Source organism: Hemiscyllium ocellatum, chromosome 44, assembly GCF_020745735.1.
Source record: "Hemiscyllium ocellatum isolate sHemOce1 chromosome 44, sHemOce1.pat.X.cur, whole genome shotgun sequence".
NCBI classification, from domain to species: domain Eukaryota; kingdom Metazoa; phylum Chordata; class Chondrichthyes; order Orectolobiformes; family Hemiscylliidae; genus Hemiscyllium; species Hemiscyllium ocellatum.
Window position 1 is genome coordinate 3615879 of NC_083444.1, and position 23956 is coordinate 3639834.

A 23956-nucleotide genomic window follows, 5' to 3' on the forward strand; every position below is an offset into this window, starting at 1 on the left:
GGTCAAGAAGGCAGCTCACCCCCCCACCGTCTCAAGGGCAACTTGGGATGGCTCATTAATGCTGGGCCCACATGCCTCATACCCATAACCCTGCATTTTCTTCATTTTCAGATAAGAGTCTAATTACCTTTTGAAAACTTTGACTGAATCTTCCTGAGACACATTCTCAGGAAGCCTCATCCAGAGCTTAATAAGTGCTGAGGGAAAAGGTTTATCCTGAAGGAATCTTTCCTTCTATTACCAATCACTTTAAATCCAGGCCTGTCTGTAACCTCCTCGATTCTGGAGTGGGAACAGTTTCTTCTGATTTATTCTGTCCAGATCTCGCAGAGTCTTGAAGGGGCTGCAGAGAGTCCTGGAGATAGGGTGGGGGTGTAGGGGCTGAGGGGGATTACACAGATAGGTAGGATTGTAGGGGCTGAAGGGGGTTACAGAGATAGGGAGGGGCGTAGGGGCTGGAGGGGATTACAGAGATAGGGAGAGATGTAGGGGCTGGAGGGGGTGACAGAGATAGGGAGAGGGGTATGGGCTGGAGGGGGTTACAGGGATAGGGAGGGGTGTAGGGGCTGGAAAAGGTGAACAGGTAGGGAGAGGTGTAGGGGCTGCAGGAGGGACTAGAGATAGGGAGGGGGTGTAGGGGCTGGAGGAAGTTACAGAGATAGGGAGAGGTGGAGGGGCTGGAAGATGTGCTGGAGGACATTGGTTAGGCCACTGTTAGAATATTGCATGCAATTCTGGTCTCTTCCTATCAGAAAGACGTTGTGAAACTTGAAAGGGTTCAGAAAAGATTAACAAGGATGTTGCCAGGGTTGGAGGACTTGAGCTACAAGGAGAGGCTGAACAGGCTGGGGCTGTTTTCTCTGGAGTGTCGAAGGCTGAGGGGTGACCTTATAGAGGTTTACAAAATTATGAGGGGCATGGATAGGACAAATAGGCAAAGTCTTTTCCCTGGGGTCAGGGAGTCCAGAACTAGAGGGCATAGGTTTAAGGTGAGTGGGGAAAGATATAAAAGAGACCTAAGGGGCAACCTTTTCACAAAGAGGGTGGTACGTGTATGGAATGAGCTGCCAGAGGATGTGGTACAATTGCGACATTAAAGAGGCATTTGGATGGGTATATGAATAGGAAGGGTTTGGAGGGGTATGGGCCGGGTGCTGGCAGGTGGGACGAGACTGGGTTGGGATATCTGGTCGGCATGGACGGGTTGGACTGAAGGGTCTGTTTCCGTGCTGTACATCTCTATGACTCTATGAGTGGGGGGACTGGAGGAGGTGACAGAGATAGGGAGGGAGGTCGGTGCTGGAGGGGAAGGTGAGGAATGGAGGGATTGAAACAGCAAGATGAGAGATAGACAATGGACACGCTGATAAATTGACTAGGAGACAGATTGGGGCAATGGGATTTCAGATGGTGATAGGTTCAGACTAGGGAGGGCTGGTTTGTTTCCCCCTCCTCTCCATGTATTTTCTGTGCTAGTTGCAGTTTACATGAAGATGCTCTGAGTTCAAGACTTAGAAGCAGCTTAACCTGGCAATGCGCCAGTCCTGCTCGCCCCGCCTCCCACCCCCTCCCCCTTTTCCAGTGAAACACAAAATCAATCTCGAAGAAATTCTGAGAATCGGAGGGCCCGCCCACGCGGTGTCGTCGCACTGAGGTCACGTGACCGCGGCGGCCGGGTCGGACCGAACCATGAGCCGAGGAGCGGGGGGAGTGCGATGTATCCTGACCGTGCCCAGCGGATCCTGGGGAGGGTATGGATGGAGTGGAGGGCACCTGTGCGGGTTTTATTGAGGATAGCCCCGGTGTGGCGCCGTTGGAAGTGAGCTGGAGCTGGTGCAGGCGGAGTGAGGTCCCCCCCCCCGTGTGAGTTTCCCCCCCCTCCACGGCGGTCAGTGGGCTGGCCCGGCCCTCTTTCTGAGAAGCCGCCGCCGGTTCCTGGAGAAGCGATTCCCCGAGACGGCGGCGGCAGCGACAGCGGCAGCGGGAGGGAGGCCGGAGGTAACCCGTACCCTTCCAGGAAACAGCGGCAGGTGATCACATCGATCAGGGACACACCCCCACCCCCACACACATACCCCCCACACACACACCTCCCCCCACACACACCCCCCCCCACACACACCCCCCAGACACATACCCCCACACACACCCCCCCACACATACCCCCACACACACCCCCACACACATATCCCCACCCCCCCACACACATACCCCCCAACCCCCCCCCACACACCCACCCACCCCCCACACACATACCCCCACACCCCCCCCACACACATACCCCCACACACACACCCCCACACACATACCCCCACACACACCCCCACACACACCCCCCCACACACACCCCCACACACATATCCCCACCCCCCCACACACATACCCCCCACACACACACACCTCCCCCCAGACACATACCCCCCAGACACATACCCCCAACCCCCCCACACACCCACCCACCCCCCACATACATACCCCCACACACCCCCCCACACACCCCCCCACACACACCCCCACACACATACCCCCACCCCTCCCACACCCCCCCCACCCCCCACATACATACCCCCACACACATACCCCCACCCCTCCCACACACACACCCCCACCCCCCCCACATACATACGCTCCCACCCCACCCACACACATACTCCCACCCCCCCAGACACATACCCCCCAACCCCCACATACCCCCACACACATACCCCCCAACCCCCCCCACACACACACACTCTCACCCCACACCCCCCCACACACACACACTCTCACCCCCATACACCCCCCCACACACACATACTCACACACCCCACCACCATCACCCCACACACACACACACACACACATGCATACACACACACACACACACACACACACACACACACACACACACACACACACTTTTTTTCTTCTTTCTCTCTCTCCTCTCTTTCTCCCCCCCCCCCCCCCCCCCCCCCCCCACACACACACTTTCTGTCTCTGTGTGTCCTCCAGGGAGAGGCGATCACCAGCAACACCGATCCGGGGAGAGGGGAAGAGGGCGAGGGAGGGGAAAGAGAGGGAGTGAAGAGAGGAAGGGGAGAGGGGGGAAAGGAAAGAGAGAGTGAGGGAGGGAATGGTAGAGGGAATCATAGTGAGCGAATGATGGGGGAAAGAGAGAGTGAGGGAGGGAATGGTAGAGGGAATCATAGTGAGCGAATGATGGGGGAAAGAGAGAGTGAGGGAGGGAATGGTAGAGGGAATCATAGTGAGCGAATGATGGGGGAAAGAGAGAGTGAGGGAGGGAATGGTGAAATAATAGAGGGTGAGAGAATAGAGTGAATGTGCTGGAAGGAAATTGGGGGGGGAGAGAGAGTGATAGAAGGAGAGTGTGTGGAGGAGGAATGATGTAAGGGGGATAGTGATGGAGGGAGAATGTCAGAGTTAATGTGATGGAGTAGAGGAATGCTGTGTGGCAGAGCGAGATAATTAGTACAATGAGGGACTGATGAATGGACAGAGGGGGGAGAGAGAGAGACTTCCACAAAGATTGGGAGCGGTTGGGGAGATGAATCCAGGTTGAGGAAGAGTGGGGAATCCATCGGGATGGCTGTGAGGAAGGGGTTGTGTCATGTTTGTCAGGGATATGGAGAGAGAGAGAGAGAACGGGCAATGGGTGTTCTTTATGCGGGGCCCTTGTTTGGCACTATTGATGTCTGAAATTGCTGGCAATTTGTTTATGTAGAGGAATGGGGGTGCAGGTGATCTCTTTGGAACATATAAAATCTTAGTACCTGTCAGGTGAAGTATAACCTAGAGCGCACTACCAAATGTGAAAAGGTTTCCCTTGTTAGACTATCAGAGTCTCAATCTCTGAGTGAGTTGGGGAAACTCAATATTGGGTATCTTCTGAGAAGACAAAGTGAGGAGTGCAGATCTGGAATACCACGGGCCTGTGCTTGTAATGTGGCCTCTCCTGCTCCTCAGACACTGCCTGACCTGCTGTGCTTTTCCAGTGTCACACTTTCCGACTTGTGCCTTCTGAGAGAGAGAGAGTGAGTTTTGGATACTCTGGGAATTGAGGGGACCGGGCAGTGTGAAGTTGAGATGATTAACCATGAGTTGGACGATTAGCTGTGATTGCAATGAATGGCCAACCCGCGTTAATTTGTTTCTCTGGGATATGTGTTTCTCGAGTTGGCAGTGGTGATCAGTTGGCAAGCCATGCCCACCGGGTTGTTAGAGAGGGCTGAGAGTTTGGTTCCCCATTTGCGAATATCAAAGTGTTATCTCTTGAATCTGAAGGGGTGATTTTATAAACTTTTTACTGTACTCTTAAATACATGTGACAATGAAGCAAATTCAGTCCAGTGTGGCTGTGATGATACAGTGTGGGATATGAGTCGAGAGATTTCTCCTGTGGTTCAGAATAATAGCCGGTGAACTGTGTGTTTGTCAGTCTAAAGGACAGTCCCTGCTGTAATGTGGCATGTATACTGTGGCAGGATCTCAAAACCAGCAACCTGATATTAACAATGACCTGAAAATGTGTTGCTGGAAAAGCGCAGCAGGTCAGGCAGCATCCAAGGAGCAGGAGGTTCGACGTTTCGGGCATAAGCCCTTCTTCAGGAATGAGGAATCCTCATGCCTGAAGAAGGGCTTGTGCCCGAAACGTCGAACCTCCTGCTCCTTGGATGCTGCCTGACCTGCGCTTTTCCAGCAACACATTTTCAGCTCTGATCTCCAGCATCTGCAGTCCTCACTTGCTCCATTAACAGTGACCTCCCCTTCACTGGGTTGTAGGGTAATTAAGGGAGCAGTGGATCACCACGAGGACAGAAATCTCTGGTTTAACTTCGAAACTGTTCCTGGGGGAACAATTACAGAGTGGGGGGAGAGATGGGAACCCGAGGGGGTTAACCGCTCCCCCCCCGCCCCCCCCCCCCTCACTGTTTCTCTGTCTGTAGTGGGAGTTTGATTGTAAAACTTGCCGTGGCATTTTCTAGCCTGTCTAGTGTGTTCATGACTCAACCTCTTTTACTGAAAACTCTGGTGTTTACTGGCATCCAGGTCTTCTCCAGTATCTGTGTGTTTTGTATGTGTATACTTGGCGGCTTGAAAGATTAATCTCTGACTCATCTTAGCACAGCGGGAGGAGAATTACTGGCAAGCAAGAGGCTGTGACGGACCAGGGGGGTACAGAGGGCAGTCTGGCGGGAGGGGAAGGGAGGGAGCATTGTGATGTTAATTCTCTCACTCCTGTTCCTTTACTCTGTCATCCACAGAGTGTCAGGGACACAGCTTTTAGGCTATTGTATTTAAAAAGACAGCAACTTTCCCCTTTGTCCAGATGTTCACAGCCCTAGTTCTCTCCTGACTTTAACTTGCAGGAGGGCTGGGGAATTGCTGACCAAGCAGTGTCGCAGATAATCTGACGCCTGTGTTTCCTCAGCTACCATTTCCAAAAGTTCCTCTTTGGACACGGAACTTGTTGAGGCTGTTTTTAATAGGGACTGGAAAAACCGGAGTTTCTATTTCATCCGTGTATGGTTTTTTAAAAAACGTGTTCTGTGCTGGGTCAGTCTGCCTTCGTGTGTGTGTATCTCGCGCTCTCTCTCCTTCTCTGTCTCTCTCTCTCTCTCTGTGTCTCTGTCTCTCTCTCTCTCTGTGGGTCTGTGGGTCTGTCTGTCTGTCTCTGGCTCTGTGTCTCTGTGGGTCTCTCTCTCTGTGGGTCTCTCTCTCTCTGTGGGTCTCTCTCTGTGGGTCTGTCTCTGTCTCGCTCTCTCTCTGTGGGTCTCTCTCTCTGTGGGTCTCTCTCTCTGTGGGTCTCTCTCTCTGTGGGTCTCTCTCTCTGTGGGTCTCTCTGTCTCTGTCTCTGTGTCTGTCTCGCTCTGTGTCTCTCTCTCTCTGTCTGTGTGTGTGTGTGTCTCTCTCTCCCTCTGTGTGTACCAGTGGGAAGTGTGCGCTGGCTCCCTGACTTGGCCCCTGAGCCTCCAAGTGGCGACTGTCTCAGTGACAGTCCTGTGATTTTCGAGACCAGCTTTCGGTTAACGGAAGAGGAGGAACTGTGTGTGTGTGTGTGTGTGTGTGTGCAAGTGCAAACTCGGTCTCGGAAAGACAGACCAGAGACCGCAGCGGCTGAGCAACAGAGCGCCAAACCTCGCATCATGTCCCAAAATAAACCCAGGCAAACAAGTAAACACTCGGTGGGCAGTCAAAACACATCTGGGAGGGAGGACCCACACCCTCTCCCGGCCACACACTCGACATTTCCCCCGGCAACACAGGATTCCTGTCTACTCGCCCACACGGACAGAGACTTGACCACGGAAGTTGTGCACACGGTTTCTCAGGCAGGTTAAGAATATCTCAGGAAATACAATGCAGAAGCCCTTTGTTCTTGTACACGCATTGCTGGAGAGAAGTCTATGTCCTTCCAGACAGCAAGGGGTCAGTTTTTGTCCTGTCAGTGGTAACAGACGGGTCGCCGTCCCCCCCGATCCTCTCCGACCACCCCCGTGTCTGAGCAGAGGTGTTTAGGATTATTCCCATTACACCCTGCCAGGGTACGTGGGCGTGCAAGTGCCCCAGCTGCTGACAGTGCAGCACTGCCCCTACAACACCCAGACTCTCTGACAACACTGTCCAGGAGAATTTCCCTCCAGCAGAGGGTTTATAAAATCATGAGGGGCAGAGCTAAGATGAATAGCAACGGTCCCCCCCCTCCCCAAAAAAAAGGCTAGGGGGGTTCAATACTAGAGAAGCGTAGGTTTAGGGTGAGAGGGGAAAGATTTAAAAGGGATCTGAGGGGCAATGATTTCACCCAGAGGGTGGTACGTGTATGGAATGAGCTGCCAGAGGAAGTGGTGGAGGCTGGGACAATTACAGCATTTTAAATGGCATCTGGGCAGATCCATGAAGAGGAAGGGTTAGGAGGGATATGGGCCAAATGTCAGCCGCAGTTTAGTTCGGGAAACTTGGTCAGCAGTTGGACCGAAGGGTCTGTTTCCGTGCTGTGAGACTGGAGACTGAAGACAGACTCGTTTTAAATGCCTCTGTGCCGAAGAGTTCACACTTAGTATTCCTTTGTCCGTCAGGAGCTGTGGAGAGACCCAGCAGTATGTTGCCATTACCCTGTTCCAGAAGGTTCCAGAATCCTGTCCCTCAGCCCGGCAACACCATGTCAGGGTGGGGGGTCAAATTGGTGAGGGGGTTTTCTGACGCTGCTGCTTGTCAATGGCTGTACACTCCCTCACTGTCACTCACTCTCACACACCCACACACACCAGAATGATGTGTACCCTTCCCACCTTCAGGAATAGGACCAGGGCCTATCCTGCACTGAGGGAGTGCAGAGACACACCAATCCCACTGTGTGCACCCTTGTGTTGCAGTGGCGAAGTTGGTGAGGTGGCTTGGTCCAGGGCTCTGGGGCCTGAACTCTTCCCTCTCCTGAGCCCAATCTGCTCGGATGCTGCCTGACCTGCTGTGCTTTTCCAGCAACCCACTCTTGACGCTGTTCCAATCAAAGCGCAGCTCTCTGGTCCTGAGTGAGAATTCTGCTGTCAGTGGTTGGAATACACAACAACACCCTGTACTGGGCCTGGAAAGGATAGTTCACAGCATCAATGGGGTGCTTTGAATTTATCTTTACTCCTGAATGATGATTAGTGTGTGTGTGTGTCTATAGTTCCTCTGTGTGTACATGTCTTTCTCACTCTGCTAGTTTTATGCCCCCACCCACACCAAGAAGCTGCTGAGGTGAGTGGTGAATGGGCATGTTGAGACTGATCTTCGAGAGTCAGAGAGATATACAGCACGGAAACAAGCCCTTTGGTCCAACCCGTCCATGCCAATCAGTTATCCTAATCTAGTCCCACCTGCCAGTATCCGGCCCATATCCCTCCAAACCCTTCCTATTCATATACCCATCCAAATGCCTCTTAAATGTTGCAATTGTACCAGCCTCCACCACTTCCTCTGGCAGCTCATTCCATACACATACCACCCTCTGTGTGGAAAAAGTTGCCCCTTAGGTCTCTTATATCTTTCCCCTCTCACCCGAAACCTATGCCCTCTAGTTCTGGACTCCCCCACCCGAGGAAAAAGACTTTGCCTATTTACCCTATCCATGCCCCTCCTGATTTTGTAAACCTCTATAAGGTCACCCCTCAGCCTCCAATGCTCCAGGGAAAACAGCCCCAGACTGTTCAGCCTCTCCCTATAGCTCAAATCCTCCAACCCTGGCAACATCCTTGTAAATCTTTTCTGAACCCTTTCAAGTTTCACAATATCTTTCCGATAGGAAGGAGACCAGAATTGCACACAATATTCCAACAGTGGCCTAACCAATGTCCTGTACAGCCACAACATGACCTCCCAACTCCTGTACTCAATACTCTGACCAATAAAGGAAAGCATACCAAACACCTTCTTCACTATCCTATCTACCTGCGACTCCACTTTCAAGGAGCTATGAACCTGCACTCCAAGGTCTCTTTGTCCAGCAACAGGACCTTACCATAAAGTGTATATGTTGTTGGACGTTGGGGAGGTGGGGGTTACAGAGCCAGGGCCGGAAGGTGGACTCATTCCCAGGGAAGAGCTGAACTATTCCTGAAGGACATTTTCCCCAGCGAGAGGAGGCTTTGAGAGAGCACATTCTCTCACGGCTGGGCTGCCCTGCCCTGCCCTGCCCTGGCCTGGCCGGGAAAGCCTCATCAGTCAGCAGAGGATATCTTTCACTTGACTGAGGGGGAGGGGGAGGGGTCAAACACTGGCTTTAACCATAAGAGGGCTTGACTGGGCCAGGGTGACTGTTGCTGCTGGTGACGTCTTCACTTCCCGCACAGCTGCTTGGATCGGACTGACCAGGCACGTCCCAGTATCCTGGATTCGCCACAATAGCAGGAAGGGCTTGAGTCACTCACTGGATCAGAGACAGCAAACGGTTCCCGTGAAAAAACTCTCAATCTCCTCCCTCTTCTCCCCACACCCACCTCCACTACACCCCCCTCCCCACCCCACTCCCACCCCCGTATCCTCCACTCCCCTCCACCTTCTCCTCCACTCCCACCCCCCCACCCCCCGACCCCCCTTCTCCTCCACTTCCCCCCCCTTCTCATCCACTCTTTCCCCCCCCCCCCCATCCACCCCCCTCCACCCCCACCCCCCTTCTCTCCTCCACTTCTCCCCTCCCAACCCCCCCTTCTCCTCCACTCCCCCTCCACACTCTTCTCTCCCTCCTCCGCCCCCGCGTATATCTCCCATCTCAGACTGGGACTATCCGACATCCCCATTTTCACCCCTTGCCTCCTTTCACTCCCTCATTCCTGTCCTGAGGAGCTAAACATATCTCTGCCTCCTGTCAGCGCACACTGCGTCAGGGGAGGGGAGAGGATATGAGCTTGCTGTTGGTTTTTTTTTGGAGCTAGTTTTAAGGGCCACTTCCTGGCTGCATCCTGGAGTTGTCCGTGTGGGTTAGCAAGGAGCTGGCTCCTTCTGTCCATCCTACCTTCATCGCTGTCCTTGGTCACTGTATGGAAACCTCCAGAGGCTTGTGTTGGCAACGGAGTTTCCCTTGGCTTTGCTGCAGCCGGATCAGGGCCTCAGCTAGGCCGGGGTGAGTCAGAGATTCAGGGCAGGGAGGGCTGGGTGACCTTCAGCGTCCCACTGATTTTGGTGGCGTTACCACCACTCCCTGACCAATGCCGCCTGAAGGTGTCTCGGTCTCTCAGTTCATGTTGGGTCTTACAGTCACGATTAGTTTCTCTGGTTCCCTTCAAGGGTGGGTACAGCACAGGGTCAGGGACAGAGTAAAGCTCCTTCCACACTCTCAGACTGAGGCTTTGTTTATTCATTTTGCCTGAAGGTAAAACCGTCACAACTCTTTTTAAACTAAAATTAAACCTCCCACTACACTGTCCCCCATCGAACCATCCCAGGACACAGACTGCACGGGGTTAGATACAGGGTAAAGCTCCCTCTACACTGTGTCCCCCATCAAACCCTCCCAGGAAAGGGACAGCACAGGGTTAGGTACAGAGTAAAGCTCTCTCTACACTGTTTTCCCCCCCCCCCCATCAAACCCTCCCAGGTCACAGACAGCATGGGGTTAGATACAGAGTAAAGTTCCCTCTACAAGGTCCCCCCCAATTAAACCCTCCCAGGGTTAGATACAGAGTAAAGCTCTCTCTACACTGTCCCCCATCAAACCCTTCCAGGACAGGAACAGCACAGGGTTAGATACAGAGTAAAGCTCCCTGTACACTTTTGAACTGAGTAAAGCCCTTGCCACGCTATCACAACTAAACCATGTTTGAATTTGTCTGTCCCTAGTCTTGCTGCCTGCGGTTGAATCACTGGCTGCAGTGAGATTTGATTCCTGTGTGTTAGACAGACTCTGACTGGGCTGTGCAGAGTTACCAATGCTGCAGTTGTTTCCTGTTCCTGAAAACCTGGGCCATAGGTACACCGTGAAATGTTGGTGTTCTTGGTAGTACCTTTTTTGAAAGGTGTTCTCATGCTCTGCGTGGTGATTTATTCCAGTGGATTGGATTCATTTCTGTTACGTGCACTGTGATACAGTGAAAAATCTTGTTTTGCGTGCTCACTGGACAAATCGTTCCTTACGTGAGTACATCAGGGGCATAGAATGGTAAATGTAGTGTCACAGCTACAGGGACGGTGTAGAGAAAGACCCAATCTAATACATGAGGTCTGTTTGTGAGCGGGGAAGAAGCTGTTCTTAATCTGTTGGGATGTGTCTTCAAACCTTAGTATCGCCTGCCCGATGGAAGGGGGTGGCTGTGAGTATAACTGGGTGGGAGGGGTCTTTGATTATATCGCCCACTTTCCTGAGGGTTGTGGGAAGTGTAGATGGAAGGGCTGGTCTGTGTGATGGTCTGGGCTGAGTCCACAACTCTCTGTCATTTGATAAACTCCGTGGAGTCGGTGGGTCACTGACCTCCTCACCGCTGAGTCAGGAGGTTGTGGATTAGACTCTACTGACTGAGTTTGGGCACGAACGTGTTGGAACGAAGGGCCGGTCTTCCCTGCTGTAAGACTCTGAGAATGTCATCCAGACTAGCCTGAGCAAGGGGCTGATGTCCGAGGGTCAGTACTGAAGAGGCTTGGGGGAAGAGTAGAAAGTCACCCTGACAGGTGTACCTGGGACCACCCTCAGCCATTTTGTTATTTAAAGAAACCATTTTGTTTTAACTCGCTGAAAGAGATCCAAAGTGCTGAGAGAAACTGGGAAAGTCTGGCAATCTCCATGGGTATTTGGAGTCCGATGTTTTGACCTTCACTTTGGGAACAATCTGTTCTTTCCTGGGATGTGGTGGGGGGAGAGATTGCTTTTGCCTTCTGCTCCTCCCTGGGTGGTGGTTGACACACTGTTCTTACGTTTTTTTTTCGCTCTCTCTTCCTCCCAGTTGCCGTGAGAGTCTGGTGATGTCCCTGTGGTGAGTTACGGAGGGAGAAATCGAATGAACAGGTAAGCAGGGGAAGAGAATTTCATCTTTCGTTGCCCCACTCTGTAGCGGTACTCCTCTCGGATGGTGAAAGGGCTTTCTGAGGTGCGGTGCAATGCAGGAAGTCTCTGGAGGCAGTTTGTGCCCAGTGAGCCCCCACTGGGGAGGCAAGGTGTGAAGGCAGGGGGCTGGGAAACACTGAGCTATCTCCCCTTTCTGTAGCTGGGGCTGTACACAGCAGTGACTCCTGGAATTGGGAATCTGGAAAGGGGGTCGGCCGAGTCACTCGACCCTCTCCCAGAGACTGTTCTCCCAACCACCAAACATTTCCCACCCCCAACACTGCTGACAGTGTGTACCATCCAGACAGTCAGTGGCAGGAGTGATAATACTCCCAGGTTAGTAACTCAGGGTCACAGGCTGCAACCAGGGGTTTGAATTTCGCTGTGGCTGGTATGAAATTTTGAATTTGCTTTGAAAATGAAGTTATCTGGGATTAAAAGCTCGCCGTTCATTTCGCCAATGTTGGTTTGTCATCAAAACCCATGCGGTTTGCTACATTTAGGACAGGAAATCTGCTGTCCTGATCTGGTCTGGCTTACCTATAACACCTGGTATGTAGCGTGGGACTGAATTTTTGACTGTTCGATGGACAATACGTGTCAGGGCAGACAGAGACGCCCACGTCCCCTGAGCAGGAATCGTGGAATCTTGTCAGGAGCTGTCCAGTTCAGGCCCAGACACCAGCTGTCTTGCTCAGTATGTTGGGAGAGACAGGAACTGTATCTGTGGGCCAAACTGAGAGGCTGCAGGAAACACTTCCTCACTCCAAGCAGCAGAGGAAATCTTCAATTCTCTCCTTGCCCCAGAAACTTTGTCAAAATTACCACAGAAACAACAGGCCCTCAGGTCCATACAGACCCAGTCCTGCTTACCTGTGCTTGGCCCACCCTCCCCACCCCCAACCCTTTCCTGTTCCTGTACCTGTCTGAATGTCTTAAATATTATAACTGTACCTGCATCGGCCACTTCCTTTGGCAGTTCATTCCACACATGAGCCACCCCCTCTATGGAAAAGTTACCCCTCTTTAAATCTATCTTCTCTCCTCTTTAAGCATTATGCCAGGCAAAAGTGAGGACTGCAGATGCTGGAGATCAGAGTGGTGCTGGAAAAGCACAGCAGGTCAGGCAGCATCCGAGGAGCAGGAAAATCGACGTTTTGGGCAAAAACCCTACATCAGGAATGAAGGAACCTTATTAAAATAATGTCCGCTAGTTTTGAACTCCCTGACCTTGGAGAAAATACCTCCTTTATTTTTCACCTTATGTATGCCCCTCTGTGATTTTATAAGCCTCAGAACTCCAGTGAGGAAAGTCCCAGCCCCTCCTTTATAACTCAAACCCCCAAGTCCTGGTAACATCCTGGTGAATCTTTACTGCACCCTCTCCAGCTTAATGATATCCTTCCTATAACAAGGTGGCCAGAGCTTGGCAGATGTGCTCTCACCCACCTCCTGTATAACTGCGACACATTATCCCAATTCTTCTAGCTCAAGGTCTGAGCAATGAAGGCCAGCTTACCAAACCACCTTAACCAGCGTGTCTCTACGTTTTGCAAACTTTAATGAATAATGTATCAGAAACCCAGGACACTGTTATCCAACAGTAGTCAGGGCCCTACTTTTAAACTTAAGTTCAGCCCTTGTTTGTCTTCAGAGTATTAAAGGTGACACTGGTTAGGGAAGTGTGTTTAAGACACTGAACAACCATGATCTCTGAGAAGTGGCTGGAATGGGCTTGCGGGCTGAATCTCTCTGTCGCACTTTGTTACTTGGAAAAAGATTAGATTCCCTACAGTATGGAACCGGGCCCTGCGGCCCAACAAGTCCATACCGACCCTCCGAAGAGTTACCCACCCAGACCCATTTCCCTCTGACTAATGCACCTTACACTGTGGGCAATTTAACACGGCCAATTCACCCGACTGGCACATCTTTGGACTGTGTGAGGAAACCAGAGCACCCAGAGGAAACCCACGCAGACACGGGGAGAAAGTGCAAACTCCACACACAGTTGCCCGAGGCGGGAATTGAACCTGGGACCCTGATGCTGTGAGCAGCAGTGCTAACCACTGAGCCACCCTGCTTTGATGACTGCACCGATCCCACCCCTGGGATCTTTCTATTCTCGCTGGAGCGTGTTGCAAGCTCGGTGAGGGGAAGTGTCGCGACCTGAATGGGTTTTCCTTCCATTCCAAAGCCCCGGCCTTCTGCTTGTCTTTGCTCAGGTGACGATGGGGTCCAAACCCGAGAGCTACGTCAAAGAGTTCACCCGCCATTCCACCGACATGATGCTGAACCTGAACGAGATGAGGAAGCGGGAGATCCTCACCGACGTGAAGGTCCTGGTGGACGGAGAAGAGTTCAAGGCTCACAAAGCTGTGCTCATTGCTTGTAGGTATGTGATGGCAGGGCCGAGCACATGGGGACAGGCTCCCCCAGGGACCTGGATTCCTTCCAATCCTGTGTCTGTTTTACACTGTAACCCCGCACTGTCTTGTCCCACCCTGCTCCCACAACTTTGGAAAGCTCCTGATCTCTCCCACCTTGGCATTTCCCTGTGTCTGTGTCTCCTATATTTGGGCACACCATGCTTTCAGCAATCCAAGCTCTGAGCTTCCACATCACCCTTCTCATACCTCCTCCTAACACATCGTAAGATCCGTGGCAATTTTCCACGGCCAACCCATCCTATCCAGCACATCCCTGCACACTGAGACAGATTAGCATTGCCAGTCTACCCTAACCTGTGCATCTTTGGATTGTGGGAGCAAATCCACACAGACACGGGGAGAATGTGCAAACTCCACACACAGACAGTCACCCGAGGCTGGAATCGAACCTGGGATCCTGGCACTGAGGCAGCGGTGCTAACCACTGTGCCAACCTAAGTGGCTCCTGCTCTGAATTTCAGTCTAATAATCATTCAGACCATTCCCTGATATCACAGGACACTCCATCGCCAGGAGGGGTGTGTCTGAGGATAGGGGGTGGGTGGGTTTGAGATAATAAGCAGGTAGGGCCGGCCCTGCTGTGTTACTGTTTGGAGAAGGTGGTGGCGGTGACGATGGTGATGAGTTGCCTTCTCGAATCACCACTGTCCATGTGGCGGGTGTTTCTGAAAGGCTGGTTGAGGAGCGGACCCTCTGATAGCTCTCTCTTTCTGAAAGGCTGGTTGAGGAGCGGACCCTCTGATAGCTCTCTCTTTCTGAAAGGCTGGTTGAGGAGCGGACCCTCTGATAGCTCTCTCTTGCCTTCCTCCGTCAGTGGCTTCTTCTACTCGATATTTTCAGACCAGACCAAGAGGAATGTGAGCCTGCTGACCCTGCCGTGCGGGGTCACTGCCAGTGGTTTCCGCCTCCTGCTGGAGTTCATGTACACCTCCTGCCTGCCCCTGGACGTGCGCTCCGTCACCGAAGTCCTGATGGCAGCCAGCTACTTACAGATGGACCACGTGGCTGAGACCTGCCGGAGTTTTGCCTGCTTCAGGTACTGGCACGCTGTGGGCTCGTGGGGAAAGCCTTCGCAGAGCGCCCTGCCGTTTCCTGTGTTCCCTGCAGGGGGCAGTCCGTCTCCTCCTGCTTCCAGTCAGTGGGAGGGAGACTTCAGTCTGTCTGCTTTCTCCCATCAGGGGGAGAGCTCCAGGGCTTAGTCCCACTCCACAACCTAGGAGAACATCCTGGGCCCAGCGGGACTGAGGGGTGTGTGTGTTTGATCTCTCAGCGAGGAGAGACTGAGGACATCTGGACCGTACTCCTTGGAATTTGGGAAAAATGGGAGGGGCTGATCTTATAGAAATATCCAAAATTATGAAGGGGATAGATAAGTGGGGAGGGGGTGGAGGTGGAGGGTTGTGTCTGCTGGAACTAGAAGCCGGGGCAAAACCTCAAAGTAAGGAGGTCAGGGGGGGGAACAGATTTTGGACAGAGCTGAGGAGGAACCTTCATCCCCAGAGGGTTGGGAATCTGTGGAATTTCCCCACCCTGTCGAGACTACCTTGTTGAATGTGTTTAAGCCAAAGGTTGATATTTTTTTTAAAACAGTAAAGGTTTTTGTGGTTAGGATGGGTAAGTCTGTAAAAAGGTCATTGGCTTTATTGAATGGTGGAGTGGGCTCAGTAGGCCAATGCATGAGGCTGTTATTGGGATCGTGATGTGTTTTTTTTACAAAAACCAATTAAAAATGGTGGCTACCTGCGCTCAGCGATGCTCCTTCAATACGTACCTTTGGTGAGGGGTGTTACAGTAACCTTTTCTGTTTTCTCTACCCCCACAGTGTTCCTCAGCTACACACCTACCTGAAGTCTCTGGACTATCCACTGGCCTACTCCAGGGGGAGTGAGGACTCTGGCCGCCCCTTCATCCCCTCCAGGGCCCTCCTCCCCACCCGCGCTCCCCACCTGCTGGTGGCGGGAGGCCCAGGCTACCTCTCCGAATCCGCCTTCCGATTCCCGGAGAGACGGGTCGCTCTGCGTGGGCCGCGGCTGGATCCTGTGGGAGAGTTCGGCGGCCGGAGGTGTGGCAGCTGGGCCGGGGGTAGGCCTGACCCGCGCTGTGAGGCCAGGCCTCCGAGAGGCGGGAAGCAGCCCGAGGAGAGGGCGTTGGCGGGCAGGCCTGAGACCTGCGGCCTAGGCGGTGACAAGCCTCCTGTCCCCTCCCCGGGCAGTCCGCTGTGCTCCGACTGCCACCCCGGTTCGCCCACTGAGTCACGGAGCACCAGTCCGGCAGACGCCCGCTGTCCTGCCCAGGAGGTACCGGCCCCTGACCCCAAGGCCTGCAATTGGAAGAAGTACAAATTCATTGTCCTGAACTCCTTGAGTCAGCAGGAGGCCAAGGGCTCCTGTTCTCCGGAACCCCTGTATAGTCGGAGTGGGAACCCCTCCCAGGGGGGCAGCAACAGCAGCAGCAGCGGCGATGAGAGCTCCACCAACATGGAGGAAGAAACCGAGGACAAAGACCTAACGTGCAAAAAACCAACCAATCGGTAAGGCTGGCACAGAACGTCAGGCCCCACCCTTCAGTCCGTGCCAACCATAATCCCAGATTAAACTCGTCCCCACCTGCCTGCTCCTGGTCCATATCCCGTTCACTGTCTTATCCAAAGGCCTTTTAACCATCTTGTAAGTGTACCCACATCCACCACTCCCTCAGGAAGTTCATTTCTGCGCGAAAAGGAAATTTTGTTTCCCCCCCGTGACCACTTTTGAAAAAAATCTTTCCCCTTCTCATTTTTTTAATGCCCCCTGGTTTTGAACTCCCCCCCCCCCCCCCCCCCCCCCCCCCCCCCACCACCACCCCAGGGAAAATTACCTTCTCTCTCTTTCCCCCCCCCCCCTTATTCACCTGATCTCTACCCCTCATGGTTTTATAAATCTCTGTAAGGTCACACCCTCGACCTCCTACGCTCCGTGAAAACAGTGCCAGCCTCTCCTGTATAACACCAGCTTCCAAATCTGCCAACATCCCAGTAAACCGCTTCTGCACCCTCTCCAGCACATCCTTGGTGGGACAGAGGTCCCGGGACTGCCCACGGTTCTCCAGAAGAGACTGCACCAGTCTCCCGTACAACCCCATTTTAGGCTGTACGGGATCTGTCTGCTCGCTCCGCTGACCCTGTTAAAATCACTTCAGTCCCTCTGAGCTGGTTTTGTTTTTATTTCAAAAGATTGTGCCCCTTTTTATCCCCGTCCCTCGTTTAAAAGCCCTGGCTGAAGCAGGGTCAGCCTGCCTTAGCACCGGCTGGGACTGGATGTTTGTACAGAGCTTCCTGCTCCTGGGAATTCCCATCTCTGAACCCTGAACCTGTCCAGACGCAGACGCAGACGCAGACGCAGACGGACATGAGAAGGGCCGGCTGCGCTACTTCAGCAGCCGAATAGCCCCCCAGGGAGGGTGGCTGGCTGCAGCTCACTGAGAGGGAGTTGGAGCAGGCCCTGGGAGGAGGTTAGAACAGGAGGGTACGGGTGCCCATTTGGAAGGGAGGTTGCGTTGTAGTGGCCTGTTCCTCTACTCTACAGGGGGGGGGGGGGTTAATCCACAGGAAATGGGGGAGTGGGTGCACCATAACCAGACTGACACAGGGGGTGCATGGATGTGGGGACAGACTGGCACAGGTGGATGGGCATTGGCACACTCGGGCACACAAACATACAGAGAAGGGAGTGTTGGCACCAGTTTGCACCCGCCTCAAACAGCAGCTGGCAGACGACCAATCGAATCTACTTAAACTGACTCCCTTGGAGAGCAGAACTCCTGAGGGCTGCAGTGAGTGGTGGAGAAGTTAACTTTGTCAAGGATGTATTTCATCCCCTTGGTCACTTGCAGAGTGCCAGTCTGTGGGTGGAGGGAGCGGCGCAGCGAGTGGTGGGGCTGGGGTCAGTAACTCCCCTTTGCCCACTTCCATTGGAGTGACGTCTGTCTCTGTGTTGATTCCTGTCCAGGTTGTTGTCTCAGTCCCCAGCGTCACGCTCCTCCTCGGCCAGCTCCCTGTGTGAGCTCCACTCCGAACTCTCCCACCCCGGCGAGGAAATGCCAGAATACCACTCGGAATACTCAGACAGCGGTTCGGGTGAGTATTCGGGAATGGTCTCCTAGGGCCTGAACAGTGAATCCAGCCTGGGATTGAGGAATACTGCCTCCTCATTCTGAGACCCTGGTTCTAAACTTGGAGTCCCTGTAGTGTGCAGGAGGCGGCCATTCAGCCTGACAAGACCACAGTGACCCTGCAAGAGCATCCCACGTACCCCTGCAACCTCGCATTTCCCATTGCTAGTCCCATCCTGCACATTCCTGGGCACTATGGGACAATTTCCCATGGCCAATCCACCCTAACCTGCACATCCCTGGGCACTATGGGACAGTTTAGCACGGCCAATCCACCCTAACCTGCACATCCCTGGGCACTATGGGACAGTTTAGCACGGCCAATCCACCCTAACCTGCACATCCCTGGGCACTATGGGGCAATTTAGCACGGCCAATCCACCCTAATCCGCACATCCCTGGACACTATGGGACAATTTAGCGCGGCCAATTCACCCTAACCTGCACATCCCTCAGCACTATGGGACAATTTAGCACGGCCAATCCACCCTAATCCGCACATCCCTCGGCATTATGGGACAATTTAGCACGGCCAATCCACCCTAATCCGCACATCTTTGGACTGTAGGAGGAAACCCACACAGACACAGTCTCCCGAGGCTGGAATCAAGCCTGGGTCTCTAGCACTGAGGCGGCAGTGCTAACCACTGAGCTGCCTCACCCCTACTGCAGAACTGCTGCGAGAATCGGCGCTGACTGGGTCAAACCCTCCGAGCTGTTGTTTCGGTGGAGAGCGCGGGGGCCGGTTAACCCGTTGTTGAGATGTTTGATGTTGTTTTACTCGCAGAGAACAGCCTGTTCTCCTGCAGCACCTGTGACCTGAAGCTGTCGGACGAGGACTCTCTGCAGCAACACTTCCTCCGGGTGCACAGCGACGCGAAGCCTTACAAGTGTGACATGTGTCAGGCTGCTTTTCGGTACAAGGGGAACCTGGCGAGTCACCAGACAGTCCATACAGGTGAGGTGCGGCCCTGGCAAGGGAGTTAGTTTGTAGCAGTGATACCACCTAGAGTTCACTCGTGTGGGCATCCCTGAGCAGGTCGGGATTTCCTGCCTGTCCCTAGTTTTCCTCCCCTCCACTGCGGTGAACTGCCTTATTAAACTGCTGGAGTCCATCTTGTTGACGTGTTTGAGCTCTTTCACTGGGTAGAAGCCTGATGAAATCCTGCCAGTTCCCGTGGTGGCATTTGAAGGCAGAGCATTAGTATAGATCTCTGGGGTACCAGCAGGAAGTGTTGCAGATTCCTGACGAAAAGCTTATGCTAGAAACATCGACTCTGCTGCTCCTTGGATAAACCTGACTGACTGTGCTTTTCCAGCATCACACTTCACCTCTGGGTCACCAGCCCAGTCAAAGTCCCACTCCACCCAGGCCTCTGCTGGGCGATGTAGCTGGCACCTGGATTGGTTTCTGGGGGGTGGAGTTGGTTGCTGGATGGAGCTGGGGGGGGGGGGGGGGGGGTCTGTGGCATTTGCTTGGGGACAGAGCTCGTCTCTTGCGGTGTTATTCCAGCTCCCACATTAGAATACAGAGTGACCACGGGCGTTTTCTGTTCTCTGTCTGTCTCAGGGGAGAAGCCATATCGCTGTACAGTCTGTGGGGCACAGTTCAATCGCCCAGCCAACCTGAAGACACACACTCGCATCCACTCTGGGGAGAAGCCTTACAAGTGTGAGACGTGCGGAGCGCGGTTTGTGCAGGTGAGTGGCTGGCCTTTGCTCAGGAATTTCCGGTACCTTTGATGGTTTAAAGACACAGGCAGCTCATTCTGAAAGGGCTGTCCTTCCCACAGCGTTAGCATTGTGTGCACACGCAGTCCGTCTCCTTCCCTGCCCTGTGCTCGCTATCGACTCTTCTCTTTTTCTTCCCTCCCTTCTCTCCACCCCTCATTCTTCCCCTCACCCATTGAATATGGGACTTCATCCCTGTTTCCCATAGCCCTCTAAACACCTACACCCCCTCCCTGTGTCTGTCACCCCCTCCAGCTCCTACACCCCCGTCCCCTGTCTCTGTCACCCCCTCCAGCTCCTACACCCCTGTCTCTGTCACCCCCTCCAGCTCCTACACCCCCGTCCCCTGTCTCTGTCACCCCCTCCAGCTCCTACACCCCCTCCCTGTGTCTGTCACCCCCTCCAGCTCCTACACCCCCGTCCCCTGTCTCTGTCACCCCCTCCAGCTCCTACACCCCTGTCTCTGTCACCCCCTCCAGCTCCTACACCCCCGTCCCCTGTCTCTGTCACCCCCTCCAGCTCCTACACCCCTGTCCCCTGTCTCTGTCACCCCCTCCAGCTCCTACACCCCTGTCCCCTGTCTCTGTCACCCCCTCCAGCTCCTACACCCCCGTCCCCTGTCTCTGTCACCCCCTCCAGCTCCTACACCCCTGTCTCTGTCACCCCCTCCAGCTCCTACACCCCCGTCCCCTGTCTCTGTCACCCCCTCCAGCTCCTACACCCCTGTCCCCTGTCTCTGTCACCCCCTCCAGCTCCTACACCCCCGTCCCCTGTCTCTGTCACCCCCTCCAGCTCCTACACCCCTGTCCCCTGTCTCTGTCACCCCCTCCAGCTCCTACACCCCCGTCCCCTGTGTCTGTCACCCCCTCCAGCTCCTACACCCCTATCCCATGTCTCTGTAACCTCCCCCAGCCCCTACACCCCCCACCCTGTCTCTGTCAGCCCCTCCATTACCAGCTCCTTCCCATCACTCCCCCAGTGTGGGTTGTGCCTGGGCCCTGAGCTCTGGAACGGTCTCCCTGGACCCTGCCGGTGACTCTTTGCCCTGGGTATGAATACCTCCCCACGAGGATTGCTGTGACACTGAGGGGATGGTTTACTGAACAGGGCACTGAATAGATTCTCAGTTCACTGTTGCCATGATTGTTGTTTTTATTTCTCTCAGGTAGCTCACCTCCGCGCCCACGTCCTGATCCACACTGGAGAGAAGCCATATCCATGTGAAACGTGCGGGACGCGTTTCCGACATTTACAGACACTGAAGAGCCACATACGGATACACACTGGAGAGAAACCCTATCATGTAAGGAACGGATTCCCGTCAGCAGCAAGTCAGACCAACCCAGGAGCGTGTTCAAGGGAGCTTTACGCTGTACCTAACCCTGGGCTGTCTCTGTCCTGGGAGGGTTTGATGGGGGACAGTGTACAGCGAGCTTTAGTCTGTCTCTAACCCCGTGCTGTCCCTGTCCCTAGGAGGGTTTGATGGGGGACAGTGTACAGCGAGCTTTAGTCTGTCTCTAACCCCGTGCTGTCCCTGTCCCTAGGAGGGTTTGATGGGGACAGTGCAGAGGGAGATTTACTTTGTATCTGACCCCATGCTGTCCTTGTCCCTGGGAGGGTTTGATGGGGGACAGTGTCGAGGGAACTTTACTCTGTATCTAACCCCGGGCTGTCTCTGTCCCTGGGAGGGTTTGTTCGGAACAGTGCAGAGGGAGCTTTACTCTGTATCTGACTCCGTGCTGTCCCTGTCCCTGGGATAGGGAGACAGTGTAGAGGGAGCTTTACTCTGTATCTAACCCCGTGCTGTCCCTGTCCCTGGGATAGGGAGACAGTGTAGAGGGAGGTTTACTCTGTATCTAACCCCGTGCTGTCCCTGTCCTGGGAGTGTTTGATGGAGGGGGACAGTGCAGAGGGAGGTTTACTCTGTATGTGACCCCATGCTGTCCCTGTCCCTGGGAGGGTTTGATGGAGGACAGTGTAGAGGGAGCTTGCCTCTGGATGATGACATGTCCTGTGATTTTATTTTCAGTGTGAAAAGTGCGACCTGCATTTCAGACACAAGAGCCAACTGCGGCTGCACCTGCGGCAGAAACACGGGGCGATCACCAACACCAAGATCCGCTACAAGATAGTGCCAGAGCTATATGGGACTGGTCACCAATCCTGCTAGAGTACTGTCACTCGGTCACACTAACCGCAGGGATCCTCTGCCACTCTCTCTCTCCCTCTCTGTCTCTCTCTGAATGACACCCGGAGGTGGGGGCACACTCACAAAGGGGACTGGGTGCTGCTCACCTTCCCCTGTGTATATGTCTGTGTGCATCTCTCCAGAGCTGGGCAGGGAGAGGATGGGTGGGTGTCAAGGCGGGGGAGGGAGGGGGGAGCTGGAACACTGCATTGCCTTGGAGACTGTGTGGGGTCGACATGGTATTCTTCCAAGATTTTTATACACTGCTTTTTAATTAATACCCTCACCTACAGGAAAGTCACTGAAGCTCATGGGATCTGCAGCCATTGACTGGCTCCATCTTTGAGCCTGTCTGCCCCTGACAGGGTGGTTTTTTTTTTAGGGGGAGAGGGGACATTTAGGAACCCTGTTCTCCCCCCTCTTACAATCTCCTAGCTGGATGCTGGGATTGTGACTTGCGGCTTGTGCACTTGTTGCTTCCTCAGTAGGTGTGTGTGTGTGTGTGTGTGAGGCCATTCAGCCCCCTGCAACCCAGTTCAGTTAGCTCAGCCTGGTCTTCATTTCACCTCCAACGCCACTTACCTGCTCTCATTCCATAATAAAGGGGTGGGGTCAGCGCTGAGGGAGCGACGCACCGTGCGGGGTTTCGGCGCTGAGGGAGCGACGCACCGTGCGGGGTTTCGGCGCTGAGGGAGCGACGCACCGTGCGGGGTTTCGGCGCTGAGGGAGCGACGCACCGTGCGGGGTTTCGGCGCTGAGGGAGCGACGCACCGTGCGGGGTTTCGGCGCTGAGGGAGCGACGCACCGTGCGGGGTTTCGGCGCTGAGGGTCACTGATGTTTGTGGGAACCTGCTGGGAGCAGATTGGCTTCTGCACTTGCTCCATCTCCAACCAGGACTGCCCTGGAGATACTTGATTGACTGGAAAGCACTTTGAGGTGCCTGTGGGTTGTGCAAGGTGCCATTGAAATGCAAGCTCCTTGCTTCCCTTTGGAGAACTTGGAGAAGCTGAAAGAATGGAGAGGAACGTAGCTTCTCCCATCCACTCGGGGTTTGCTGGACAAATCCTTGGGATGCTTGGGGAAGGGGAAAAACGTCTCTCAATTGAAAGCCCGTACTGGGAGGTTTGGGTTAGGTGACTGTCCCCCTGCTGAGTTAGTGTGTGGCTGTGTGTGTGGGTGCTGCTGAAGAGGCAATGTGATCCTGGTCAGATTTCCCAGTGGGATCAGTGATCGGGATCCCCTGAGCTCCCTGCTCCCACTCTGGTGACCCTATCCGCGTCCGGTTAGTGCGTTCATCACCGGCTATTCCCCGGCAAGCAAGGACGTTCAAGGCACTCTCTCTCAAATCTGAGCTTGAACCAAGTGCTGTCTGTCCAATCCCTGCCCTGGGTTAGCAGCACTTTCAGGAAGCAAAACCATTCCGAGAACAGAAGAACATACAGTTTTGTTTTCGAGGGAACGTGGCACCCGCCTTTTAAGAAACTTTGTCCTCAAAGTTTGATCCTTCCAAGGTTTTGTTGTAAGTCTGGGTGGCAGAGGGGAGCTGGTCTACCCCAACCACACCACAGTCTCCTGCTTACTCGTGCTATCTTGTCCTCGCTGTCTCTGTCAATGTTGCTCACGAACACACTCTTCCCTCGCTCCGATACAAGGTGCTTTTTTTTTTGGGGTGGGTTTTTTTTTTAAGAAGTGTTTTAATTTCTTTTGGTGGGGAAGACAGCATCTGAATTAAAAATGTGGTTTATGTTTAACTAGCTTTCAAAGCGATGTTTGGTTTTTTTTTTTCTGGACTATTTTGCTGAGCAAAAATCGAAAGACTTTCTAAAATATTAAAAGCTTTTTTTTAAAAAGAGAAAATGATGTTGACAATTACTTTCTCTGTTAATCACAAAGGCAGCCATTTAATTAATAAATTTTTAGACCTT

General features: G+C 53.6%; 1 protein-coding gene across 7 annotated transcripts; it reads left to right on the plus strand.

Annotated features, from left to right (window-relative positions):
• The first annotated feature begins 1927 nt into the window (after positions 1-1927).
• LOC132835265 (B-cell lymphoma 6 protein homolog) lies at positions 1928-22188 on the plus strand. Of its 7 annotated transcripts, none has more exons than XM_060854658.1 (10): positions 1928-2030; positions 11412-11473; positions 13738-13907; positions 14777-14998; positions 15785-16492; positions 17949-18076; positions 18899-19069; positions 19682-19812; positions 21008-21145; positions 21872-22188. In XM_060854658.1, the coding sequence occupies exons 3-10, from the start codon at positions 13744-13746 to the stop codon at positions 22010-22012; spliced, it is 1803 nt and encodes a 600-aa protein (XP_060710641.1). In that variant the 5' UTR covers positions 1928-2030; positions 11412-11473; positions 13738-13743; the 3' UTR covers positions 22013-22188. The 7 variants fall into 7 exon arrangements, with proteins under 7 accessions (XP_060710641.1, XP_060710646.1, XP_060710643.1 ...); XM_060854660.1 differs by having other exon boundaries at positions 1935-1998; XM_060854659.1 differs by lacking the exon at positions 1928-2030 and adding an exon at positions 9202-9598.
• The last annotated feature ends 1768 nt before the right edge of the window (positions 22189-23956 follow it).